The 21,472-nt window shown below is 46.4% G+C and overlaps 1 protein-coding gene across 1 annotated transcript in view; it reads right to left on the reverse strand.

The window, feature by feature from the left end:
- LOC142582850 (uncharacterized) overlaps positions 1–21,472 on the reverse strand; it is a 35,394-nt gene that overhangs the window by 2,587 nt on the left and 11,335 nt on the right. Inside the window, exon 2 of the mRNA XM_075692967.1 lies at positions 12,490–12,713. Coding sequence (XP_075549082.1) covers positions 12,490–12,713 — 224 coding nt within the window. The remainder of the gene's footprint in view (positions 1–12,489; positions 12,714–21,472) is intronic.

The following is a 21,472-nucleotide window of genomic DNA, read 5'->3' on the forward strand; positions in this document are numbered from 1 at the left end:
ATGAGAGATGACAGAGCCTTGCGAAGTTCCTTTTCTCGCCATTTCAATCTTGTCCGATTTCAGGCTGCCCAGGGCAACTGTCGTTTTTCTGCTGGTGAGGAAGTTTTGTATGTAGCGGTATGTTCTTTCGCCACAGTGCGTGTCCTGGAGATTCTTCAACACTGCTTCGTGAGAGACATTGTCAAAGGCTCCTTTCACGTCCATGGCCAGGATTGCGCTCTTGCTGTGCTTACCTAGATCATAAATGACGTCCTCCTTCAGTTGCATCAAGATGTTTTCCGTGGATAAGTGGGGGCTAAATCCATACATGGTGTCGGGCATGTACCCGTTTACTTCCATGTATGGAGTTAGTTGTTAAGGACCATATACTCGTACAGCTTGCTTGCGCATGATGTTAAGGATATAGGTCGCATGTTTCCTATGCCCAGTGGCTTGTTTGGCTTCGGGACCATGATAATCTCCGCGTGTTTCCAGATTGCTGGAATCGTTCCACTTTCCCACCTTTCGTTGATTGTGTTATGGAGGAGGTGTTATGCCACGTTCTTGCTTAGGTTTCGAAGTATTTTGTAGTTTCTGCGGTCTCTACCTGGGAATGTGTTTCGAGTGAGCTTTCCCAGTGCCGCTTCCATTTCTGCCTGTGTGAATGGGCGATCGAGTTCCTTATTTATGTTCACTGTGTAATCTAGATGCGTTTCAGGAGTTGATGTGGCTTGTGTGCCTCCTGTCAGCTTCTTCTTTAGTTCTTCAGACATTTCGTCTTCTGAGCCTCCATAATTATGGAGGAGCTTCGTCAGGCTCTTTCTTGACTTGTTTTTTGATTCCATAGTGTTTAACAGCGACTTGAGGATGTCCCATGTCTTGCGGTTGCTTAGACTTGCCTGAAGTCTTTCGCATATCTGGTTTGCCTTCCTAATAGGTCGGCGTATTCTTCGGCTTGCTTGGTCAGCTGCGCAATGCGTTTTTTCAGGACCCTATTCCGTTTCTGTTTTACCCGCCGTATAGTTGCTCAGTGGCTATGGTGTTGGGCTGCTGAGCACGAGGTCGCGGGATCGAATCCCGGCCACGGCGGCCGCATTTCGATGGAGGCGAAATGCGAAAACACCCGTGTACTTATATTTAGGTGCACGTTAAAGAACCCCAGGTGGTCGAAATTTCCGAAGTCCTCCACTACAGCGTGCCTCATAACTAGAAAGTGGTTTTGGCACGTAAAACCCCATGATTTTTTTTTCCGTTTCTGTTTTTTCCATCTACGGATAAGGCTTCTACGAGCTTCCCACAGCTGGAGCAGGTTGGAGTCCACTGCTGGGATTTGCGTGCTCAACTCAATTTCCTTAGTTTACTTCTCTACTTTTGCTATGATGAACTTGGTGGAGGGGGCGTAGAGACGAGATCGCAGGCAGTCAGGCATTTCTTCTTCTTCTTCTTCTTCTTCTTCTTCTTCTTCTTCTTCTTCTTCTTCTTCTTCTTCTTCTTCTTCTTCTACTTCTTCTTCTTCTTCTTCATGGCTCCGCCGCGCAGCGTAACATCCTCCTCCCGCGCAGACGAAGCTCGCCGAGCCCTGTTAGGAAACCACGATTGGTAGCGCTTGATTCGGGAACCCTATCATGGTAGCGCTTCAGGCGGGCAGCATGAACCACTTGTGTCTTCAGCGACCGGCGATTATTGGAGGTTAGTTTTGCTATGACGTAGTTGACGTCACTTAATCGGTTGATTATCACAAATGGTCCGCTATAGGTTGAGATAAACTTGCGATACAGGCCTTTCTTCCGTAAAGGTGTCCACAGTAGAACGTGATCGCTTAGCTGGAAGAAAACTGACAGGTATATGTGAGGAGTCACAGCGTGCCTTGGTTGAAACTTCCGAAGTGAGTGTTCTTAGGCGAGCAAGCCGATGCGCTTCTTCGGCATGACACAATATCTGTGTAATGGATGTGTCTTCGTTCAGTGTTGACTGCAAAATTGTGTCCAAGAATGTTTGGGGACTGCGAGCATTCAACAGATAGAAAGGCGCATACCCAGTTACTTCATGCTTGGCTGTATTGCATGCGTACGTGATGAAGGGTAGGCACATCATCCCAATTCTTGTGATCAGCTGAGACGCACAGTAACATGTTGGTAAGCGTACGGTTCGTGCGTTCGGTGAGGCCATATCTTGGTGTGTAGTATGGCGTTGAATGGCGATAAGTAGAGCCACAAAGGCGCAGCAGATCTTCAACGACGTCGGCGGTGAATTGCCGTCCACGGTCACTTATAACAACAGGTGGAGCACTGTGGCGCAGGATGACCGAACGAAGCAGAAATTGGCGACACATCAGCGGCGGTAGCACAGGTAGGGGCCGCAGTCTTAGTATAGCGCGTCAAGTAGTCGACGCACACAATAATCCAGCGATGGCTGGTAGAGCTCTTGGGAAAGGGGCCGAGCAAGTTTATACCAACTTTTTTCAAATGGCAAAGTAGGTGGTTTCACTGGTTGTAAAAAGCCTGCAGGAGGCGTCGCCGGCTTCTTATGACATTGGCAACCTGGACAACTGGCAATATGCTGTCTTGTGCTCTTCCATAGCTTCGGCCAGTAAAAGCGTGCGATGAAGCGTGCGAGCAAAGCCGAAATGACCCGATGTGATGTCATCATGCATGGCGCGAAGGATCTCAGTACGCAGGCGTTCGGGAACGATTTGTAACAACGAAGCGCCGTCAGCATAGTAGTTCTTTTTGTAATGCAGGCCGTCACATAGTGTAAATGCCGTGGTCTGACCTGAAGTGCGGGCAGCCTCCAATAGGGCTATCAGCGTAGGATCGCGACGTTGTTCCCATTTAAAGGTACTGACGTCAGAAAACTCGGTAATGCTGACAAGGTAGTCGTCGAAGTCGTCGTCGTTAGAGCGGTGGAGCGTGGGGACGGGATATGAGACAAGCAGTCGGCATCGGTATGACACCGACCACTGTTGTAACCGACAGGAAAGTTGTGTTCTTGAAGGCGTAACGCCCAACGTGCCAGTCGTCCCGAAGTATCCCGCAATACAAGCCAGCAAAGGGAATGATGATCCGTCAGTACCTTGAAATGGCGACCCTAGAGATATGGCAGAAACTTCTGGATGGCGACGACTACTGCGAGGCATTCCAATTCGGTGACAGTGTAATTTCGCTCCGCTCTCGTCAGTGTCCGACTTGCGTACGCAACGACGTGTTGGCACCCATGATGAAGTTGAACGAGGACGGCGCCAACGCCCACACCGCTAGCATCAGTGTGCAGCTCAGTCATGGCCTCTGGATCGAAATGGCGCAAGACTGGCCCAGAAGTTAGCAAATACATCAGCTGACGAAACGCGTCCTCGCACTCTATGGTCCATACGTATGGATTGTCCTTGTTCACTGAAGGAGGCAAGTGAGCGGGTGAGCAAGTTGGGCGAAGTTCTTTATAAACCGGCAGAAATACGAACACAGGCCAAGAAAACTTCTGAGGTCTTTCGCAGTCTGCGGTTGTCTAAAGTCGCGCACTGCAGCAATCTTTTCAGTGCCAGGTCGCTCGCATGCCATCTTTGTCGACAAGAAAACCAAGCACAAGAGTCTGACGTTCACCGAAGTTCCCGCGTTTTGTATGTGACCCAGTACGACGCCAAGTCGCTGACTCTATTCAAGTGTTTTGCCAAAAATGATTACATCATCGAGATAGCACATGCGGATCTCCCATTTCAATACGCGTAGCACGGTGTCCATAAACCATTCAAAGGTTGCTCGCGCACTGCATAAACCGAAAGGCATGACATTGAACTCGAAGACTCAATTTGGGGTCATAAAGGCAGTTTTCTCTTTATCTGCCGGGAGCATCGGTATTTGCCAGTATTCCGATCGTAAGCCAACGGACGAAAAGTAGGCTGCATGAAGTCAATCGATAGCATCGTCGATGCGTGGCAGAGGGTATACGTCGTTATTTGTGGCTGCGTTAAGTCGTCGATAATCAACATAGAATCTCCAACGATTGTCCTTTTTCGTAACTAGCATCACTGCAGCTGCTCAGGGACTGCAAGACTCCTGGACAATGCCTTTCCGCAGCATCTCTTGAACTTGCTTGTCGATTACTTTTCGTTCTGCAGGAGACACGCGGTACGGCTTCTGTCGAAAAGGCATTGCTTGACCCGTGTTTATGCGGTGTTGCGTGCGCGAGTCAGGAAGCGAAATTGTACGCCCGTCTTGCGCGAAATCGAATAGTGGCGCATAGCAGACCAGCACCTTTTGCAGTTCATTCCGCTCTGAAGAGGATAGCGACTTGTTCGTCATGCGGTAGAATTCCACGAAGTAGCCACGATTTGCTGCCCTCGCGTCGGTAGAAGCGTCAACGGCATCAATACTGACAGTCGCTTCTGAGTCAAAGGTGGCCAGCTTGAGCCCTGTCGGCAGTAAAACTTGCTCCAAAGATGTGTTCACCGCTCACACGTAAGCATGACCATCTACACATTCTATATTGTATCGATGAAGCAGTATATTTTTCTCCAACATGGTAGGGAGTACGGCTCAATAAACCACGACAGCGATACGGAGGGCAAGTCTGGGCAGGTAAAAGGACATCATGGGACACAGAAAATACTCCCTGCTTGTCCCCGTCAGATACTGCTAGTATGGGGGTCATCAGGTGACTTCGAAGAGAAATTTCACCAGCCCCACAGTCTAAAATCTCACCACATTCACCAAGAAAGTCAGTCCCAAGGATCATATTGTGAGTGGTGTGTTCCAAAACAACAAATTGAATTTGGAAAACCTTGTCCACCAGCACCCATTATAGCAGAGCAAACACCAACGGGCCGCCGGGGTTCGCCCTCAACTCCCCGAAAAGTACTCTTTTGGTCCCACACGAACATAACTTTGTGTCCAAGGCGACTTTTAAACAAAACACTAATTACTGAAACTGCAGCACCGGTATCCACTAAGGCATCACTATTTAAAGCATCAACACGAACACACACTTTGTTTTTGAGGATGGCGACAGGCGGAGAACTACGTGACCCTCCCACGACCTTACATCCATCGGTCGCACTAGCTAGTTTCCCAGCTGGGATGGTGGTGAAAGTGAGAGACGGTAAGGCGATGGCGAGCGGCGATAGCCGTTCGGAGATGGAGGAAGACTGCTATCGGAAGCTGGAGACTCACGCCGGGGTACACGTTCACACGGATGTCGTCGAAGAGGCAGAGCGGTCTGCCATGGCTCCGCCGCGCAGCGTAACAATATACAGGTTGTCCCACGTAACTTGAGCCAAAGTTTCAAAATTGAAAGGCACTCCGGACGCGAGTTGAATCGAATGCATAATGTTGGCACTGGCCTAGAGTTACTCAGGCTATTTTTTTTTATTTTCCCCTTAACTAACGGATTAGTTATGTTTGATGAATCAACTTTTTAACTATTGGCTGTAGACCCCAAGTGTGATCCGCTAAGCTGTAGAGCGCCTTGAGAAACTTCTCAATAAATTGTTGCCAACACGATATATCTCACGTGATTCTTATTTCCGCGTTCAAAAGCCCCGCGAAATATGAAAAAATACCACGTGACGGGGCGCTTGCGCACTGTTATTGTGCTGCTCTCAAGCGTGCGATGGATGAACAAAGTCGGCAACGCTCGGTCAGCAGCACGCATTTGCACCGTCGTGCGCTAAGAGCCGCATGCCCCTAATACCTACACCAGGCATAACGCCCTGTCGCGGGCCAGTCTCGCTGCAGCCGACCTTGTTTATCCATCGCACGATTGAGAGCAGCACAGTAACAGTGCGCAAGTGCTCCGTCACGTGGTATTTTTTTTTCATATTTCGCGGGCTTTCATTGGGACACGGAAAAAAGGACCAGGTGAGATATACCGTGTTGTAAACAATTTATTGAGAGGTTTCTCAAGGTGCCCTACATATTTGCGTATCACACTTGGAGTCTGCAGCCAATACTTAAAAAGTTAATTCATTAAACATAACTAATCCGTTTGTTAAGGGGAAAATAAAAAATAGCCTGAGTACCTCTAGGCCAGTACCAACATTACGCGTTCGGTGCAACTCGCGTCCGGAGTGCCTTTCATTTTTAAAACTTTGGCTCATGTTATGTGGGAGAACCTGTATGTAAAGCCAACAGGCTATAAAGCCAACGTCATTTATTTTGACGTTGTGGCTGGGGTCTGGCTTTAGTCAGGAATGCGTGGCTTACGAAAATATCTCCCTTCATAAGCTAAACAGGTATGACAGGGGGCCCGCGGACACGTGCTTAGTTATTATCGTGCCAAGTCATGTATCGCATATATCTGATATGATGCAATGCAGGCGCACGGGAATGAGCACCGTAGGTAGTCGTGCAAGGTAATTGCACAAGAAATGTCAAAACAAAAAAGGGAGATTGCAAGCCAAGGTGCCTAAGTCGTATCGTAAATAATAAAAGGGAAAGAAAGGCAGAACGTGTGCAAAAGCCGGGATCAGAAACGACTCACTTGAAGGCACCGAAATAAACGTAATAAGAAAAGTATAACAAAGAAAATGTGCAAACAGGTCCAATGAAAACGGTGGTATTACAGATGTACAGCTAAATATAGCAATAACAGTCGTCGCGTAAAACACTTAAAACTGATCCACGTATTGAATTGAACATTTCGCTTACCACAAATAGTAACATTAGTGCCGACTGTTATCAGGCAACTGAGGAAGCTTGATGCTTTTCTTTTTTTGCCAGAACACGCATACAAAAAGGAAGACGTTTATAGAAAGACACGACTGCCTCGACGGCAAGACCCGCCGTCTTTTTTTTTCTCTCTTCTTTCTTTTTTTTTCCACAGAAATGCATGTCAAATTTGTGCCAGTTTATTTCTTTCGTTGTGCAACTTGAACCCTTCCTTCTACTAAAGGAACACAATATTGTCCTATTCCATTCAGTCCTCGAATGAAATAGTCACTTTTCCTAAATACTAATATTTACTAAATACAATGTCGCCGGGGGCCAAAACTGATCTTTTTTGTTGCAGCCTGGAAGAGCATTTATCTCGCAAACCAGATTTATTTCAAGGGAATTTTCCACGTCTCAATAATTTCTCTCGTAGTATTCGAGTGCTGATTGCCGTGTTATAGTTTGTTAACGAAGCTTCCCCTCAAGTCTAAATATTTTAAGGCAGTTTGTCGTGTACGTATCATGGCCACGCACGCTTATATCGCCTTCCGTTTCACTACCACGGTTGCGCTTTAAAACCACGGCGCTGCAAGTTTGCTTCAGCCACTTTCCTTTCCTTCCCTCTTCTCCGCCCTTAAACTGTCTCTCTTAACTACTACACGCAGAGACAAAGAAACAGCGCGCGCTTTAGATCCTATAGATGAGATGAATATTTACAATTATTATTAGGGTTATAATTATATTCGAGTGCTGATTGCCGTGTTATAGTTTGTTAACGAAGCTTCCCCTCAAGTCTAAATATTGTAAGGCAGTTTGTCGTGTGCGTACCATGGACACGCATGCTTATATCGCCTTCCGTTTCCCTACCACGGTTGCGCTTTAAAACCACGGCGCTGCAATATTGCTTTCCTCTCCTTCCTTCTTCTCCGCCCTTAAACTGGCTCTCTTAACTACTACACGCAGAGACAAGGCAACAGGGCGCGTATGCGATCCCATAGATGAGATGAATACATATATATATAGAAAAGTATCAGTCATAGCTCTCGTAGTATAGCCTTCTGAGCCGTTTCCTTTTCTTTTTTTTGAAAGAAGTCCTATTAGGGTTATTATAATTACACGAAGGTATTTCGCCCTCGCCAGCAGCAGTACTTGAGATAGCTATTCCGGCGGCTAGCTTCCCACGCTATGCGTGCCACCCTCGCACCTGTTTAAGCTTTTTCCTAGACGCTAGAACTATACAATGTCAGCGCAACCTTGAGCGATCGGAAAGCGCGTTTTCCATTCTTGGCCGGCGGAGAGGGGAGGCTTCGTTCCGGCCGCGAAGCTCTCCACATCTCAGTAAGGTGCCTGGTGGTGGTCTCGTGCTGACGATGCCCTCTCGGTGAGCGCATATTTCCCCCCCCCTCATCTTTTAAGAGATTCAATACATACAAGCATTTGTCTCGCAAACCAGATTTATTTCAAGGGAATTTTCCACGTCTCAATATTTCTCTCGTAGTATTCGAGTGCTGATTGCCGTGTTATAGTTTGTTAACGAAGCTTCCCCTCAAGTCTAAATATTTTAAGGCAGTTTTCCTAGTCTCTAAAGCCGCTCGAATTCACGCTGCTGCTCTGGCGGCCATTTTTCCAAGAAATTATGCCTTCCAACCACTCAGATCGACCGTCGCGGACATCATCAGTCCCTTTCCACATAAGTATGAGGCTCGGAGCAGGAGCTATGGCGCTTGAAAGCAACGGTTTGGCTTGACGAACCAACCGACTGAGCTACCTTTCCGGGCAACATTGAAGGATCACGAGTTCAAATCACATGTTATGTTCCTTTTTTTCCCCCTTTTTTTTCTTTCTTTTTAATGTCTTTTCCCTTCATTTTATCACTGTACGGAAACCCTCCTAAAAAAAAATTATATATTCTCAATTATGTGTGGCCACACATGTGCAGGTCATAAATACCAGGTTCTCTAGCCGAGTGCCATCCATGCGGTATAACCGAGCTCAGATTGGTCCACCTTGACTGATCAAATAGGACACCACTGTAGGTTAAATTAGGCGTACAACTCCTGCGGGACCCGCCGTGGTTGCTCAATGGTTATGGTGTTAGACTGCTGAGCACGAGGTCGCGGGATCGGACCCCGGCCACGGCGGCCGCATTTCGATGGGGGCGAAATGCGAAAACACCCGTGTACTTAGAATTAGGTGCACGTTAAAGAACCCCAGGTGGTCGAAATTTTCGGAGTCCTCCACTACGGCGTGCATAATCAGAAAGTGGTTTTGTCACGCATAACCCCATAATTCAATTTTTAATTTAACTCCTGCGGGGACGGTAGAGTATCCGTCTCCAGTGCAAGAGGACCGTGATTCAAATCCCGGTGCCGCGCAATTCTCCACGGAAAATACAAAAAAAAACCGTGTGTTGAGAAAATTGCACAAACAGGCCTGGAGTGCGGCCTGATCCCGGTGACCAGAACCGGTAACGCACTCTCTCACCAGAGCAGGATTGGCCACCCTGGTGCAGTACTTGGCCACAACCTCCTATATGAATACAACAATCAAACCCCGGCCCTCAGTCCCCAGCAGCCGCGAAGCAACTGACCACGGCGGCGGTCAGATCTGTGACGCTACAGAGGGTGCTAAGAATACCTGGCTCCGGACAGGCCGCCATTAGAATCTGAACCTGGCAACGTTTAACGTTAGAACGCTATCTAGTGAGGCGAGTCTAGCAGTGTTATTGGAGGAATTAGAGGGTAGTAAATGGGATATAATAGGGCTCAGTGAGGTTAGGAGGACAAAAGAAGCATATACAGTGCTAAAAAGCGGGCATGTACTGTGTTACCGGGGCTTAGCGGAGAGACGAGAACTAGGAGTCGGATTCCTGATTAATAAGGAAATAGCTCGTAACATACAGGAATTCTATAGCATTAACGAGAGGGTGGCTGGTCTTGTTGTGAAACTTAATAAGAGGTACAAATTGAAGGTGGTACAAGTCTATGCCCCTACATGCAGTCATGATGACCAGGAAGTCGAAAGCTTTTATGAAGACGTAGAATCGGCGATGGGTAAAGTCAAAACAAAATACACTATACTGATGGGCGACTTCAATGCCAGGGTAGGCAAGAAGCAGGCTGGAGACAAGTCAGTGGGGGAATATGGCATAGGCTCTAGGAATAGCAGAGGAGAATTATTAGTAGAGTTTGCAGAACAGAATAATATGCGGATAATGAACACCTTTTTCCGCAAGCGGGTTAGTCGAAAGTGGACGTGGAGGAGCCCGAATGGTGAGACTAGAAATGAAATCGACTTCATGCTCGGCGCGAACCCTGGCATCATACAAGATGTAGACGTGCTCGGCAAGGTACGCTGCAGTGACCATAGGATGGTAAGAACTCGAATTAGCCTAGACTTGAGGAGGGAACGGAAGAAACTGGTACACATGAAGCCAATCAATGAGTTAGCGGTAAGAGGGAAACTAGAGGAATTCCGGATCAAGCTACAGAACAGGTATTCGGCTTTAACTCAGGAAGAGGACCTTAGTGTTGAAGCAACGAACGACTATCTCATGGGCATCATTAAGGAGTGCGCAATAGAAGTCGGTGGTAACGCCGTTAGGCAGGAAACCAGTAAGCTATCGCAGGAGACGAAAGATCTGATCAAGAAACGCCAATGTATGAAAGCCTCTAACCCTACAGCTAGAATAGAACTGGCAGAACTTTCTAAGTTAATCAACAAACGTAAGACAGCGGACATCAGGAACTATAATATGGATAGAATTGAACAGGCTCTCAGGAACGGAGGAAGCCTAAAAACAGTGAAGAAGAAACTAGGAATAGGCAAGAATCAGATGTGTGCGTTAAGAGACAAAGCCGGCAATATCGTTACTAATATGGATGAGATAGTTCAAGTGGCTGAGGAGTTCTATAGAGATTTATACAGTACCAGTGTCACCCACGACGATAGTGGAAGAGAGAATAGCCTAGAGGAATTCGAAATCCCACAGGTAACGCCAGAAGAAGTAAAGAAAGCCTTAGGAGCTATGCAAAGGGGGAAGGCAGCTGGGGAGGATCAGGTAACAGCAGATTTGTTCAAGGATGGTGGTCAGATTGTTCTAGAGAAACTGGCCACCCTGTATACGCAATGCCTCATAACCTCGAGCGTACCGGAGTCTTGGAAGAACGCTAACATAATCCTAATCCATAAGAAAGGGGACGCCAAAGACTTGAAAAATTATAGACCGATCAGCTTACTGTCCGTTGCCTACAAAGTATTTACTAAGGTAATCGCAAATAGAATCAGGAACACCTTAGACTACTGTCAACCAAAGGACCAGGCAGGATTCCGTAAAGGCTACTCAACAATAGACCATATTCACACTATCAATCAAGTGATAGAGAAATGTGCAGAATATAACCAACCCTTATATATAGCTTTCATTGATTACGAGAAAGCGTTTGATTCAGTCGAAACCTCAGCAGTCATGGAGGCATTACGGAATCAGGGTGTAGATGAGCCATATGTAAAGATACTGGAAGATATCTATAGCGGCTCCACAGCCACCGTAGTCCTCCACAAAGAAAGCAACAAAATCCCTATAAAGAAAGGCGTCAGACAGGGAGATACGATATCTCCAATGCTATTCACAGCATGTTTACAGGAGGTATTCAGAGGCCTGGAGTGGGAAGAATTGGGGATAAAAGTTGATGGAGAATACCTTAGCAACTTGCGATTCGCTGATGATATTGCCTTGCTTAGTAACTCAGGAGACCAATTGCAATGCATGCTCACTGTCCTGGAGAGGCAAAGCAGAAGGGTGGGTCTGAAAATTAATCTGCAGAAAACTAAAGTATTGTTTAACAGTCTCGGAAGAGAACAGCAGTTTACAATAGGTAGCGAAGCACTGGAAGTGGTAAGGGAATACATCTACTTAGGGCAGGTAGTGACCACGGATCCGGATCATGAGACTGAAATAACCAGAAGAATAAGAATGGGCTGGGGTGCGTTTGGCAGGCATTCTCAAATCATGAACAGCAGGTTGCCACTATCCCTCAAAAGGAAAGTGTATAACAGCTGTGTGTTACCAGTACTCACATATGGGGCAGAAACCTGGAGGCTTACGAAAAGGGTTCTGCTGAAATTGAGGACGACGCAACGAGCTATGGAAAGAAGAATGATGGGTGTAACGTTAAGGGATAAGAAAAGAGCAGATTGGGTGAGGCAACAAACGCGGGTAAACGACATCTTAGTTGAAATCAAGAAAAAGAAATGGGCATGGGCCGGACATGTAATGAGGAGGGAAGATAACCGATGGTCACTAAGGGTTACGGACTGGATTCTGCCGCCCCCAGCAGGGGGCGGCAGAAAGTTAGGTGGGCGGATGACATTAAGACGTTTGCAGGGACAACATGGCCACAATTAGTACATGACCGGGGTAGTTGGAGAAGTATGGCAGAGGCCTTTGCCCTGCAGTGGGCGTAACTAGGCTGATGATGATGATGGAAGAGCTACGAGCAACGTTCACTGAAGAGCGCGAACATCGAAGTGCTGTCAGAAAATCTCAAATAGATGCACAGTGCTCTAGGAATTTGTTTTTCTGCCGTTACCATGGTCCACAATTTCCAACCTCAGGCGCGCAATTGTAATTTTTTTTCACCGTTAGAATCCCGTACTGGTGCCTTATACAGCCGCTAAAGCTGTTTCTTCATAAATGCCACTTCGTGGCCTTCAAAGCGCCAAGCTTGGCCTTTCAGCCATTTAAAGTCAAGGTTGACCTTCAATGACTTAAAGGGTCAACGTAACTTTTGTCGTTGATCAGGCAGCCCAAATTTCAGCGACAAAGTGGGGGAAAAACTCCAGTTTAAAGGTGATTCTGTGCACTTACCTTTCGCTGCATCATGTGCCGTTGCAAGAACGTCGTCATTACGAGCTCGTCTTCCGCAAACTTGGTTCCATGCACAGGACAGCTTCCGCTCTTCTCGCGACAGGGCGGACACACCAGCTCGCCGCATGGAAGTAGCCAGCCGCTCATGGGAACCACTCTGCACCAGGCGCACACCTTGCAGGGCGGGATGGGTCCCACGAAAGCCGTTGGTTTCCAGTCCAGCTCTGGGCAGAACCCGCACACCGTGTAGACGTTTCTGGCTGCCATACTGCTTGCGGCCGAAAACTAACGCACCGTCTCGCGACGCCTATATGTAAACCTGTGAGCTCACTAGCCGTTTGTACGAACGGTCTGACCGAGCGAAAAAAGGCGAAACATATATTCGCTATTGAAAGCGTCGCTTCGATAGCCCACTTTCGGGACGTTAGGTCCGACTACGCCGTTGAAAAGCGACGGGGCCGAATTTGCACGCTTCATATAGTGCTATGTGTGCGCTTCTCCGTGGAGTGTTATCACTTGTCGTGTTTGCCTACAGTTGACAGGGCGAACGCTTATTGTTTCTAGGTTCATTTCAACACCACGCATATTGTACTTGCTTCATTTACAATATATGGTATTCCCAGACCATCACGGACGGTCGCCTCTGGTTTTGTTGTATTTTATACTTATCACATTGAACGAGTCTCCCAATTAGTTTATTTATTTCTACTGTTATCCGGCTTTATCTTCTATCACAATATTATTGCGAAGGACGCTAGTGCTCATTCAGGGCCGACTGTCTATGATTCAATCTGCGGCCGTTGCAGCTGGATATTATCGAGAATGGCAAGGGTTATTCCACTCTCGTACGCGTCACCGGATCCAAACGGGCAACTCAAGATAACAGATGCCAATAAGCGCCAACCAATAAGTTCGACAAACATGGCAATGAAATCAGTACGTTAAATTTAGAGGTGGGCGAATACCAACGTTTCAAATATCGAAAAGTCAAACAGCAGACGCATATTGTTACAGCAGTAACACTTATTTCGCTATATTTAGTTATATTGAGCCTGCACTGACGTAGTGTAAAAGAGAAAGCTTACTATCAGGGACAAAGGAACAGTTTTAAGCACGAGATCACTAATTGCCATGTAAAAAACGCACGAATAGCCTCTCCGCAAGTTTAGAGCTTGCTTGCAAACAAGATAACCAAGAAAGAGTGGCTGCTGCATGGCTAGCTTTCCAAAAAACACTAAATGACAGGTTGCTGAAGAAGCTAGGAAGCTCTGGGGAAAAAAAGCGGCTGAAAAATTTGCACACTGTTGACAGTTGTGAAACGGCCCATTGCAATGACCAGACGGGCACACTGAATGACAAACTACAAGCAAAAATCACGAATTGTCATGTAGGCTCACGTTGAAAAACCGAAAACAAAGCTTGCATTACCTCTTTTGTTTCTGCATTGGTTCGAAAACATTGTTGTTCACTCACTTCTGCTAATTTGCGATACATTGTTTAGCAGGCACAGACTATAACATTACCATTCCGTTGTTGCGATATATTTAAGCAGTTTTTTTTAAATACCGAATAGTTATTGTTCTAATACGAATACAATTAGCGGGCAGTATTCGATTCGTATTCGGATCTTCGGCCAGCCCATGTTAAAGTCAACTTTATAATAAAAATGCAAGGGCGAGATTCACTCACCTATATCGGTGACGGCTACTTCTTTTCACCCAACCAATCAATCAATCAATCAATCAATCAATTAACCAACCAACCAATCAAATGTTTATTAATGTGCATAGAAACACCTACGGAGCCTTCGTACTGGTGCACGTAAAAAGTAATACGCGGAAAAAAATTGCACAGAGAAGACAAATGTGGTAGGCAAGACAATGTGAGATGGGGAAATAAATAGGTAAACAGAATAGGAGGAGACGGAGGTAACGTAGAGATAATCATACATGATTATCGGCATATATACAAAACACAAGAAATAAACTTTTAAGTCTGTCATTACAGGCAGTATACTTGGTACATGTATTTTGCAGTCGAGCCATAGGTTCATAGTCGATCCATAGTCTATAATGCAACAAGGGCGCGCAGAAAACGCGGAACGCTGCGTGGTATACTTTTGCGGCACGGAAAATTGTACATGATCAAGAAGCTTTACACAATATGTAATGCCATGAATAACCTTACAAAAGAACAGAAGGTCTGATTTAAAACGTCTTGGTTTTCGAAGTGTGATTTGAGGTATATTTCTTCGGCTTTGCCTATGTCATTTGCGCACCCCTACTTCACCATGGAACTTTACCAATTCGCCCAAATATCTACCTTGCTACAGTATATTTGAGAGGGTTGGACATTAGTCGCCAGAATGGTAAAAGCAGTGCTTGAAAATAGATTTCGATTTATTTTTGACGCACTCAATGAGGTCAGACTTATATTTGCACGTTCTACCAGAGACTACAGAAGCCTACTCTAGTAGTCGAAGGCGCACTGTGGAATATAATTTCAGAAAGGCAACAGGGTAGTGGAAGTCGTGGCACATACAATTCCAAAAGCGCGAAGAGCACGTTGTTTCGCATATTTATCATGTTAAAAGAAGATTAGTGCTTTTTCGAAGTACATACCAAGATCTTCCGTTTCATCGACACTGGGCAATGGAGCATCCCTGAAGGTGTATGAAAACTGCACATGGTGTGTTTTCCGCGTATAATTTAATATCATAGTTTTTGAAGCATTTAAGAATAGCTTTTTGTCTCCGCACCAGTTTAAGAGTGAAAAAATGTTTTTTTGGAGGTCAATTCAGTTGTGAACACTGTTGACAGTCTTAAATAGCTTTAAGTTGCCTGCATATAGAAGGAATGAAGGGTGTTTAATGGCTGACGACATATCATTTATGAACAGTCGGAGCAGAAGAGGGCCAAGAACGAATCCTTGAGGAACTCCGCTTTTGACCCCATAACTAACAGAGCTTTGTCCATTGATGTCCACGAAGCACGATCTATTGCTCAGGTAATTAGATACCAGGGAAGTGATAGAAGAATGTATGTCCATCGGTGTGAGCTCTGTAACAGAACGCTCACGGCAAACTACATAAAATGCTTTATTTTGGGTCAAAGAAAAGAACGTCTAATTGACCCCTATATTATGTGCCACGCTGGAAGCATGGGCCATAAATGTGACCATGTTGGTTGTTGTCAAGCGCCCTGATGCAAAGTCATGCTGTTCATCTATCAAAATGTTCTTAGCACTGACAGAAAAAAAGGAAATGCAATACAGATTCAAACACGTTTCACTTATCGCGCAGGATATATATATATATATATATATATATATATCTTCCAAGCGCTAGGAAAGGTGCTAGACTTTAGGGAATTGTTGAAGAGGCTTGTGAAAAAACAGGCACAAGTATGCTTCCCTACACCTTAAGCAGTGCGGGAGGGATAACATCAGCGTCAGAAGAAAGGGAAGGGAAGCGTAGCAGGGGACGGCAGAAAGTTAGGTGGGCGGATGAGATTAAGAAGTTTGCAGGGACAACATGGCCACAATTAGTACGTGACCGGGGTAGTTGGAGAAGTATGGGAGAGGCCTTTGCCCTGCAGTGGGCGTAACCAGGCTGATGATGATACACTTAAAAAGAAGGTCTTCATTGACTGACATTGACTGATAGCATACACACCGTACCATAGTGAGAAGGAAGGTTACTTGAAGTAGAAGCACCTTTTGCACCAAACACAGAATATAAATGTTCTGCAAAGGCATCAGCAGTGTTCCAGACAACGTCGCCATTTTCTCCAACAAGACATAAATCTTCAGCCCACTTTTTAAACGAGTGAGAGCACACGTGGCTCCCAAAATATTTTGGATTACGTGTCATGCTCGCTTCAACACGTTCAATGTGGTCGTAGTGACAGTGTTTTAACAAAATTTGCAAAGTCAACGATAACGCCTCAATTCAAGTGCCCCCTTATCTAAGCCTGTTTGCGGTGTCAGGAAAACGAAGAAGGTTCTCTAACATTTCCTCACACGTGCGCATTTTTGCGGACGACTGCATTCTTTATCGGCCCATCAAGTGTGCCGATATCATACATTCCTCCAAAGAGATCTAGAACTTATTTCTCTGTAAGACTTGGCTAATGAAGCTTAACGTTTCTAAATGCAAAATTATTACTTTTAGCCGCAAGCATACTAATTCCACGTTTCTTTATCATATAAATAACATCACTATTTTGCATGATACTCAATATAAATATCTTGATGTTAACCTAAATTCGACTTTTTCGGGTTCAACGCACGTTGCATACATATGCGCCAATGCTTCGAGATCATTAGGGTATATAAGACGCAAGTTGCATAATTCTACTAAATACATTCGTAAACTAGCTTATCTAACATTTGTTCGACCTCAGCTTGAATACGCCGCATCCGTCTGGTCTCCCCATCAGAAATACTTGATCGAAAAACTCGAATCTATTCAGGAAAGGGCTGCGTGTTTTATTTCACGTTGTTATGACTGTAACAATAGCATAATACAAATTAAACTCAACCTCTCACTACAGCCCTTGCATGATCGTCGTGATGTAACCCTGCTATAATTATTTCATAAATACGTCCATAATACAGCACCATCAGTTCTGCCTCTTGAAACTCCTCATTACAGGTCAGAACAGTTGTACAATCGGTTCAATTTCATGCGCATATACGGGAAGACTAATTGATTTACCTACTCCGCTCTTCCAAGAGCCATTCGCCTTTGGGACGACCTTCATAACGCCAACGCTTATGAGAGAGACCAAGGAAATTTCAGGCGTCTTCTAATAACGCATTTTTCCAACTCTACATAATAACGTCTTACTTTTTCTTGCCTTTCCTGTTATTAACGCGGTACTATCCGTTAAATACTGTTTTTCTATAGGCAAATACGCCCCGCTCGCTCTGTAATTTTATTGATTACATTTTGCTGTGTGAAAGTTTATTGTTCAGTGACTTCTCGCGTTCAAAAGCAGTCGGTTTCTCCATTGTACAATTGTAACACCACATTACTGTGTGTTAATGCATTTCTTGTACAGTATTTTATATATGTAGTCACATATGTATTCTAGTTATTGTACGTTAGAATCTTTGAGTGTACTCTCCCCCCTTACACAATGCCTCTACGGGCCTGTAAGGGACCCGCCATAGTTGCTCAGTGGCTATGGTGTTGGGCTTCTGAGCACGAGGCCATGAATCCCGGCCATGGCGGCCGCATTTCGATGGAGGCGAAATGCGAAAACAACCGTGTACTTAGATTTAGGTGCAAGTTAAAGATCCCCAGGTGGTCGAAATTATTCCGGAGTCCCCCACTACGGCGTGCCTCATAATCAGAAAGTGATTTTGGCACGTAAAACTCCATAATTTGGGCTTGTAAGGTATCTTTAAATAAATTAATAAATAAAACCTAGAAGGCATAATTAAAGCTGCTACTCAAAACGCTGCCTCTAATTTTACACCTTTATCACAGTTTTGCGAGTATGAAGCGGAATTGGAGCGGCTCCGAGGCAATCCGTCGTCGTGCCGAACGACGGTATAGGCGCACAAAATCCATGTACGATTTGAGGGAGGCGAGACGGCTACAGAAGATTCAGCGCCGAATCAACGTACTTCAGTCTCTGAGATGTAAATCTTTATGCGAGTCGCCTGATCCACACAAGCCTCTATCTCGCATGTGGAGAATTGTCCACGGCCTACGAACATTGCCACAGCAACATCGCCCCTTCAAGTACCTTGCTCTCCACCAAGGTCGCTACGAAAATGAAGTAGCAGAAGACTTCTGCGCGAGGGTTGCCGGTAAGGGGTCCGCGTTCACCGCGACTAATCTAGGAAACGCACCGATGTCGCTAGATTCCCGAATGGACAATCTGTTCTCTGTAGAGTAGCTTCAAGCAGCTTTGGCAGCATGCCGGCGTCCCTCGTCACGTGGACTTGACGGTGTCACCTATATGGCCCCTGTGTAACCTCGGTCAAACAGCTCGGCATGTCCTTCTGACCGTGTACAACTACTCGTGGTGCTCATCATACCTTGCTGGTGAAGCAGCGCACTGACACGGACACAGTCAAGACACACAATGGAGTTTGTGTGTCTTGTGTGTCTTGGGTGTCTTGTGTGTCTTCACTGTGTCCGTGTCAGTGCGCTGCTTCACCAGCAAGGTATGATGATTACTCACCAACTAGCCCAACTTTCCACTTTACTGGACTCGTGGTGCAACGGATGGTTCCTCCTTCGTGGAATTCTAGCCGCCTCGTTCCTCTACTCAAATCAGGCACATCCCCCCTGGACCTGGCCTCCTATCGTCCCATCGCACTAGATAACTGTTTTGGAAAGATGATGGAGAGCGTGGTACTGACTTGCCTAGAGTGGTACCGGAAGCATAACGAGATATACCCTGATGATATGACCGGCTTCGGCGTCGACGGTCTTCTATAGATAATGTGATTGACCGTGTCTCGTCGGTACAGCAACAAAAAAGCCTAAAGAGATTATCTGCGGTGATGTTCTTGGACGTGAAAGGCGCACACGACAATGTATCGCATGAAGCTATTCTGGATGGCCTTGGGGAACATTGGATTGGGGGGCCGTGTCTACCAATGTATTTACAGTTAATTGAAGGGCAGAACCTTCTTTGTACAGATAGAATCCAGTACAACAACGCGCCACTGTGCGTGTCTCGGTGTGCCTCAAGGGGGAGTCCTGAGCCCCGCTCTCTTTAACCTTGCGTTCATCGGCCTTGTTGGTGTACTTCCACTGCCTGTGCATCTGTCAATATACGCACACGACATCTGCATCTGGGCATCAGTAGTTACGCGTCCACACATTCGTTCCAGGCTTCAGAGAACGGCTACACTCCCGTCAAACTACCTTCAAGGGCGGGGACTAGAGCTGACATCTGAGAAGTACTCCCTGGTTGCCTTCACGCGCAAGGTGATGGACCCATACGTCATTAAAATCAATGGACAGACTATTAGTTACGAGAAGACCCACCGCTTTCTGCAAGTAATAATAGATTGCGACCTGTCCTGGAGCCCTCGTATTGCTTACATGAAAAGGAAACACACCATGATCACCCATGTGCTGAGATTTCTTGCAGGAAAATCGTGGGATGAATCTGTACGAACGATGCTTCAACTTTATACTGTACTCTTCTTCGGGTTTATGCGCTACAGCTTACCTGTGCTGGGCAGGACCCGAAGAACAAATGTAGATATCCTCCAGTCGGTTCAAGCTCAAGCACTGAGAATATGCCTTGGCCTTCCGAGATGTGCATCTTCAGCAACCACTGTGGTCATCAAGCGTGATCACCCAATCGCAACATATATTCGCGTCGGGGCCTTAGGAATGGACATCAGGCATTTCTCCCGGATTCCATCACATCACCTCGCCTCGCTTCCTGCTCCTACGCCACACTCTGCATTCAGTTATATTATTGCTTCGCATCGTGCAGTGCTTTCCTCGAACTTCACGCCTGCAGCAAGACCACCATTACTGTAGTGGTGCCTACATCACCTCGAAGCCCTCCTAACTATTCCTGGAATCCAAAAGAAAACACAGTCATCATTTTTAGCCCTACAACAGGCCGCACTACTGCTCCTGCATGAGAAACACAGCGGACGGCTTCACATATACACGGATGATTCAGTCTCTTCTGCAAGCTCAGCAGGAGCAGTGACTATTCCTGCGAAGTCCGCCACCATTAATTTCAAGACATCACATTTTACATCATGGATAACCGCAGAACTCGCCGCCCTCCGTGCTGCTCTAGAGTCCGTAATTGAAGAACAGTCACAGGCATGGTCAATCTTCTCCGACTCCAAGGCTGCTCTCCAGTGCATTATGTCTCCATTTCGTCATGGACCGAATGAGCAATTAGTCACTGACATAAGACTTCTTCTCAACCGTGCAATAGAGAAAAAACACAACACAGCATATCAATGGGTACCGGGCCATGGCGGTATCTACGAAAACGACCGTGCAGATGAAGCCGCCCGACCTGCTCACGATGGTCCCCACTGTGTAGCTACACCGTTACCGAGAACAGACGCAGCTACAGGGCTTCATTCGCTCTCACGTGAACTGACGCTTGTACAGTGGAAGCCGACGGAATTTACCAATGCTCGTCTCCACAACTTGGATCCGAATCTACAGCTCCGCCTTCCGTCAAGACTATCTAGAGCTGAGGAGACGCTTCTGTGCCGCTTGTGGCTTGGCGTGGCCTTCACGAATACGCGCTCATTTCGGATCGGAATGGTCAACAGTCCTACGTGCGATAACTGTAGCTTTGAATGGACATCAGGCATTTCGCCCGGATTCCATCACATCACCTCGCCTCGCATCCTGCTCCTTCAGACACCTTCAGACAGGCTCCAAGCATCGTTCTCTAAAACTATCGTCAAGTACAACGACAAACTTCCCTCGGGCTTCACCGCTGCATCTAAACCATCGATACCCCCTTGGTGCCTTGTCAGCCCCACAGTCCATCTCAGTGTACCAGGAATCGGGAAAAAGTCTGAGCTGTCGTCGCCTGTGTTGAAACAACTGCCTCTGCTTCTTCTGCACGAGAGGTACGCGGACAGTGCACATATTTATACTGATGGTTCCACAAACATCCAGTGTTCGTCCGGTGCTGTGGTCGTCCCAGCAAGAGGTATTACCATCAGCTTTAGGACTGACCACCCAACTACATCTACATCTGCGGAACTAGCTGCTCTTCGCGCTGCACTTTGTTTCGTCAATCGGGAACCACCTCGACAATGGTCAATTTTCAGTGACTCAAAGGCAGCCCTACAATCTGTGCTATCAGCTCTGCGTCGCGGGCCATTCGAACAGCTCGTGCTCGATATTAAATGCATACTCCATACATCACATGAGAAAGGACATCACGTGACGTTTCAGTGGCTGCCAAGTCACTGCGGCGTCATAGGAAATGAAGACACCGATAAAGCCGCTCGGACAGCT

Source organism: Dermacentor variabilis, chromosome 1 (assembly GCF_050947875.1).
Source record: "Dermacentor variabilis isolate Ectoservices chromosome 1, ASM5094787v1, whole genome shotgun sequence".
In the NCBI taxonomy this organism is placed as follows: Eukaryota; Metazoa; Arthropoda; class Arachnida; order Ixodida; family Ixodidae; genus Dermacentor; species Dermacentor variabilis.